This window comes from Camponotus vicinus, unplaced genomic scaffold (assembly GCF_025532165.1).
Source record: "Camponotus vicinus isolate PSW18456_S1 unplaced genomic scaffold, iyCamVici1.0 SCAF_1, whole genome shotgun sequence".
NCBI classification, from domain to species: domain Eukaryota; kingdom Metazoa; phylum Arthropoda; class Insecta; order Hymenoptera; family Formicidae; genus Camponotus; species Camponotus vicinus.
Genome location: NW_028141945.1, coordinates 26,033,587 through 26,040,420, shown reverse-complemented (window position 1 = coordinate 26,040,420; position 6,834 = coordinate 26,033,587). Strand labels below are relative to the sequence as shown.

Sequence of the window (6,834 nt, the reverse complement as noted above, 5' to 3'; positions counted from 1 at the left end):
TTTATAGCGTTAAATATGCAATTGATATAAAAGATGCGATATTAATATCGCGAATCGTTTAATCGTAATATGTTCAATTATAATTATAATGAAAAAAAATCCTTTTAATTTTTCAAGATTTAACGAGAAGCAAAACAATCTTAACGAATTATTCATGTAACGCATCCTGTTATCATAATAATATTAAATTTATATCATAATAATATTAAATTTATTGAATTTAGGAAATTTGAATGAAATGAAGTCCTTAAATAGATTATATTTAATGAAAAATATGTGGCAAATAACTAATGGCAGAATTCATCATTATACAAGTAGAGCATGGGACAAAATATGAAATTTGAGAATAAAATAACAATATTCCAAATATTTCTTTTAATTAAAAAAAATGCATAATTTATATGAGATATAATTTATACTCAGTTTTATATTTATTTAGTATATGGATTCTCTCTCTTTCTCTCTCTCTCTCTCTCTCAAATCCGATAATTTATAAAATATTGATACATTTTATAAATTATCGTATATGCAATAAAATGCAGTTGTATTTATTAGTTACACGAGAGACATAATTTTTTGTAAATTACTAGTTAAAAAAAGATTTGTATTTATTTATTTTCAATATTATTTCATTTTATATTGATATTAATTGATTCTTCGAGAGCTTTTCTTTATGTTTATTTTTTCCAACTGAAGTTGTAAAAACTTATTATATTTCTCCAATAAAAAGAGAGAATGCGGCAGATAACAAATCTAAAGCGTCTAAAGGCAAATTGGTATCTATGTGGAGAAATAAAAGAAGCAGGAATAAAAAATTTTATGCTAAAATTTCAAAAACAATAGAAGAGGTTGGGAACGATGTTCCGAAAGGTAGCATTATATTTATTTTATAGTATGTATAATGTTGAAATTTAGCTGTTGCAAAATTTATAATTTTTTTATAGAAAAAGTTGATGAAAAGGTTTTAGAAAGTCAAATGGTTAGAAGCTAATGAAGCTCCTTGGACAGAAGTTCTATTACACTGGTCTGCAACATATGATTTAAGAAAAAAAGATTTATACAATAATCAAGATAAAGATTTGTCTAATATTTTCTCCAAATGGACACATTACAAACATCCACAAGGTTATAACCTCATAATCCAAGATTTCAAAAAAATGTCTGTTTCAAATGTTGCTTTAAGCGAATCAAATTTTACACATTTTTTCAATATCATTCTTCAAAATTTTTCAATTAATCCCAAGGATGACGATGGATATCAAATGCTCGATAAACTGAAAAAAGAAGATTTAAATAATGGTACTTATTTTTTTATCATTATCTATACATTACTATGAATATTATACATTATTATGAATTATATGTTACTATGAATTTAAATATTACTATGAATATTACATTAGATGACAAAATCTGTTACATGTTTTAGATAAAAAAATATTGACAATGTTTAAACTTTTACCTCATCTAATACCCCCGAAAACAATGAAAAAAATAGATGGAGTTTGTAAAAGAGCTTCTCTTTATGCCGAGAAATGCATGATAAGAATTGTGAAAGTATGTATTTAAGAAAATTGAACTTTTATGTTCTATTCTATTACACTTCTGTTTTGTTTAAATTATAATTGGCTGTGGATTTTTTTCATTATATTTAATTTTGAAATTTCTTAATATTTGTAATTTTCTAGGAAGTTAAATTTTGCACATTTTATATTTATCCATATTATATTTTTTTTTTTACTTTAAACGCCGGAATTGATAAATGCTACATATGCAGTAAGATAGAGAAAAAGATTACAAAAGACAACAAGGTAACATTCAATCATATAGGAATATTTTTTTAGTTGGGGATGTTTAGTTGGCAATGTGCTGAACGTTGCATGCGTGAAGAGAAAGAAAATGAAATTTAAAAAAATGCTTATTATAGCGTTTTTAAAATGTTCACAACAAAGTGTTTACAAAATTGGTAAAAAATATCTATTACATTGTTGTTTCAACTATTGTTTTAGATTAATTATTGTTTCTATTTGTTTCTTTTTAGATTGCTGGAGATGTTACTACAATAAGATATGAAGCAAAACAGAATGCCCAAATGTTAAAAACTACGCTTCAGCCGTATATCATTAATATCGATGGAGAGGATTTGCATGAAATATACGTTTGTGTCGATGACATTTTATATAAAACAAATAGTACTATAGAAGCTATTGATGTCTGCTTCAAAGTATTTCAATTTTTTAATGTAAAATACCATCAACTTACGAGCATTTGTGGTTACTATTTCAAAAAGATATTTACATGTTTGATACTATATATGATGCAGAAATACCTCATATACAAAATATATTAAGCAAAATTCTTAAGTCCGATCAAAAGAACATAGATACTATTGATGCATATGATTTAGATTAATGTTGAATCTTTTGTTTTACATAAATCTTTTTTTTTTTTAATTTCAGTTAACATTTTATTTCTATTTTTCATTGTAAAATTAGATTTTTATTTTTTCTTTCAAAATGAATTGTTTTTTTTGTGAAGAAAAATTTATAACCATGGATCTTGTCATGCATCATATAAAGTTGAAACATAAATTTATGCTAAATTCTGCTATTACGTGTAAGTTTGACAATTGTAATGATTAATTTACTAATGTTTATTCATTACGGAGACATATTCTTAGTAAACATTATACATCAGAAACAAAATTAGCTTCAAGTATAACTTCAAAGCGCATAAATGATACTGTTTCTAACACAAACGCTTCTGATTTTTCTGATGTGACTTCAACTATTTCTAATTTTGATTCAAATAATTCTAGTGAAGCAGGAAAATATTTATAATATGATTGAAACGAATAATTCTGTAAGTGTTGAAAGTGAAAAGTTTGACATTGATGTTTATCAATCAATTGTTTTTAAATCGGCTCTTTCTACTATAGTAAAAATGTATGCTGACTTAACCTTAAGTAGAGAGACAATACTTAAAATTATTAAAACTATAAGTAAAACTTATTTAACAATGTGTATACAAGCTTTACAACAATGTTGTAGAAATAACAATAATTTGAATATTTCGTTAGACATAATAAAAAATGATTTTGCATTCTTTAAATCAGAGATAAAGACTTTCAAGTATTTAGAACAAATAAATTGTCTTTTTTTGCCTAAAAATATAATTGTTCGGACATACTTGAATTTCGGAAAAGTCAGAAAAGTTTCTCAAACTAAAGTTTATTGCAGTAAATTAAGCTTTATTCCTTTAAGACTTGTTTTAAAACGTTCTTTGGAGCTTCCTAATGTGCTCGATACAATAGATTTATTTGTTGAAAAATGTAAAATAAGTAAAGATTTGCGATCAATTTTTCAAAGTCAATTTTGGGAATTTGCGTTAAGCAAAACAAATGAATATATTCTTCCTTTGATAATTTATTTTGATGATTTTGAAATCAACAATCCATTGGGTTCTCGAAAATGTAAAAATAAACTCGGAGCAGTGTACTGCTGTATTCCATTGTCACCAGAATACGCGAGTAAATTAGAAAACATTTTTAGTTCAATTGCATAAATATGAGGATCATAAATTATTAGGCAATAAGAAAATTTTTATCAAAGTTGTGAATGAAATTCGAGAGCTTGTAAGTCATGGAATTATTATAAATAAAAATAATCAAAACAGAAAGATATTTTTCAAATTATGTTACATGGTAGGTGATAACCTAGGTTTAAATACTATTATTAGATTTAGTAAAAATTTTAATCAGTCGTATTGTTGTAGAATATGTGTAGCTACTAAAAAACAGATACAAAACATGACACTAGAAAGTTCCAAAATTTTGAGGACAGTTGACAATTATTCAGAACATGCTTCTAAACATTCTTTTGGTGTAATAGAGAAATGTATATTCAATGATATTCCTGAATATCATATGATAAGCAACGCATCAGTCGACCCTATGCACGATATACTTGAAGGCATTTGCCGTTATGATATGGCTAAAGTTTTGAGCGATTTCATTGATAATCATAAGTTCTTTACTATAGAAATATTAAACGAAAGAATTTGTACTATCAGTTCAAATTATGATAAAAACATATGTCCTATTTTAAAACATGATGTAATAAAAAATAAAAAAATTATTCTTAGTGCCCCCCCCTCCCCCCTCGGAAATGCATTATCTTGTTGATAATTTGGTCATTTTTGTTGGCGATTTAGTCCCTATAGGAAATCCTATATGGAAACTGTATCTCATGATGCGTCAAATTACTAATATTGTTTTATTCGATATTGTTTCTGATGAAATAATAGATTTTTTTTCATCCACCGTCTCGCAATATTTGAAATTATACTTGGAGTTTTTTAAAGATAAACTTAAACTAAAACATCATAATTTACTACATTATAGTCAACTTATGCGTAAATTTGGCCCATTAAAGTATATGTCTTCTATTCGTTTCGAAGGTAAGCATAAAATGTTTAAGAATAATAGTAAAGTAGTTACATCGCGCAAGAATCCACCTTATACTTTCGCTCTGAGGTATCAGTTATATCTTTGTAATAGATTTATTAATGACGAGAGTTTTTCATTACTAACTTCATTACTAACTTTCATTAATAACTATATATAAAGGAACAACACAATCAAAATTATTTTTAGTTGAAGATTTTAATAACATTAAGCAGATTCTACCTTCTGAGTCGTTTTATGATTATGATTCGGTTTCATGGATTAGAGTCAATGGTACATTTTACGCAAGCAATAATATGATAAATACGAGTAATAATTTTAATTTTTCATTTGCAAAAATTAAATATATATTAGTAAATTCTTTGAATGAAGTTTATTTTCTATGTCAAACATACTCAAATGTTTGTTATTGCAATTATTTTCAATCGTTTGAAGTAAAACAAAGTAAGAATTGGACTATAATACAACAAAACATACTCATAGATTATAAGGTTTATAAAAAACATTTTTTGTCTAATGGAAGAAATTATATTCCATGTATGTACATTATGTTCTTAGTATATAAGCAAAAGAAGTTGACTTTGTGAGTTCTAAAATAAACATTTTTACTATATATAAATTATATATAAATTTGTACTTGAAGAATATTAATAAATAGTATAATAATTATAAAAAATAAACGCTCTAATTTAATTTTTTTCAAATTGTACCTTTTTCATATTTTAATGTTAGTGATAGTGTGTGATTGACTATTGATAGTGATGTGTGATTGAATAATTTTTTATAGAATTTCTTAATATATAATTGTTTATTAATATATAATTTGTAAAATGTTATTATGATATACAGGCAAGCAAGTAATGTATCCGCTGTTGCCAAGAGTATCGGACGCTGTATACAACAGACTGCAAGGCGCTGCGATGCGTACAAAACTTTTGCACGTACTAATCAAAATATATATGTATGTATGTATATATATATATATATATATATATATATATATTAATTACGACGTGCAGAAAGTTCTGTACGTATCGCAGTGCTTTGCAGCCTGTTGTACAGCGTTCGACACTCTTGTCAACAGCGGATATATTGCCTACTTGCCTATATATCGTAATAACATTTTACTCAATTTGAGATATATAAGGCATATAAGATGAAATTAATATCAAATAAATTTTAAGCTAATATTAATTATTTTGAATAAATGATATATTACATATCAATAAATATTTGATAAGTTTATAAAATATTTATTAAAAAACAATGTCATTTTTATCTAATGATTGAAACATTAATTTGGAAGGAGATAATGCTTTCTCATTTTAACAATTGGATGCTAAACTTTAAATAAATATTTAGCCCATTTGAAGTTTGCAAAACAATTTTTCATGAAACAATTAATTGAACTGAACTTAATATTTTGTTATTGTAATAGGCATTCACTAAGATTTAATTTGTAAGTTGTTTTAATTGAACAATTGTTTATTCAAATTTGGTTAATAATTATTCAATTTCAATAGTACAACATTAAAAGATAGTATATGAAATAGTTATAGTATATATAAATATTCTCTACATTTTACTTTGTGTCATTGTGTCGAATCTAATAAATAATTCATTACATTTCAGCAGACAGCATCTCATTTTGAACAATATTTTAATTTAATTCGAATTAATGGACCATTGATACCATTTAAGCAAATAATTTGTTCGAAACAAATTATTTTTTCTTTAATTGCATACATTTTTTTTCAGTGCAAATTAGATAATTTTTTAATCGATCCTTATTTAAGAATTGATATTATTGATTATAAGTAATTTTATAATTATTTTATAAATGTTATATAAATATAATGTTTTATAAATGTATTATATAAATGTTACTCGGTGTTTGCTGGGATATAATTATAATATTTCGAGTATCGCTTTTTTTCGCGAAAGAGATTACGAATGGGAATATTTGTGAGGCAGTAAATTCTTTAATATAGATCAGTATCTGATATTAGTACGTTTTTTTTATTTTTTCTTCTGGATCAAGCATAAGAATAATTGTCCAAAAATTTATGTGTGTCTCATCCACATAATCTGCGACAAGATTCCTTCCTGCTACGATCAAGCTCGCTGATTTCTCCCTCAGGATCAATCGCGTGTCCTTGTTCACAAGATAAATTATGCAATTATCGATTGGCCTTCCTATAACAAGAGTCCGTTGAGCGATATAGATGTTGAATTTTGACAAATTAATGAAAAAATAATAGTGACAATGACTTGATATCCTGGTAATATCTAAAATTCTAGTAAACCGATCGCCAAATGTGATAACTAATAAAAAAATAACTAATAAAAATTGTACAAAATTATCGCTG

At 25.3% G+C, this 6,834-nt stretch overlaps 1 protein-coding gene across 1 annotated transcript; it reads left to right on the top strand.

The window, feature by feature from the left end:
- Window positions 1-718: 718 nt before the first annotated feature.
- LOC145959883 (uncharacterized) lies at window positions 719-3,347 on the top strand. Its single transcript, XM_083079089.1, has 5 exons — window positions 719-870; window positions 945-1,299; window positions 1,430-1,557; window positions 1,845-1,966; window positions 2,042-3,347. Exons 2-4 carry the CDS (start codon window positions 1,158-1,160, stop codon window positions 1,908-1,910), a joined length of 336 nt encoding a protein of 111 aa, XP_082935215.1. The 5' UTR covers window positions 719-870; window positions 945-1,157; the 3' UTR covers window positions 1,911-1,966; window positions 2,042-3,347.
- The last annotated feature ends 3,487 nt before the right edge of the window (window positions 3,348-6,834 follow it).

Bases quoted from the DNA above. Each gene is read 5' to 3' on its own strand.
- LOC145959883 (XM_083079089.1), top strand. From the start codon at position 1,158: ATGTCTGTTTCAAATGTTGCTTTAAGCGAATCAAATTTTACACATTTT. The intron at 1,300-1,429 runs GTACTTATTTTT...TACATGTTTTAG, and splicing joins AAAAGAAGATTTAAATAATG to ATAAAAAAATATTGACAATG. The intron at 1,558-1,844 runs GTATGTATTTAA...ATATTTTTTTAG, and splicing joins GCATGATAAGAATTGTGAAA to TTGGGGATGTTTAGTTGGCA.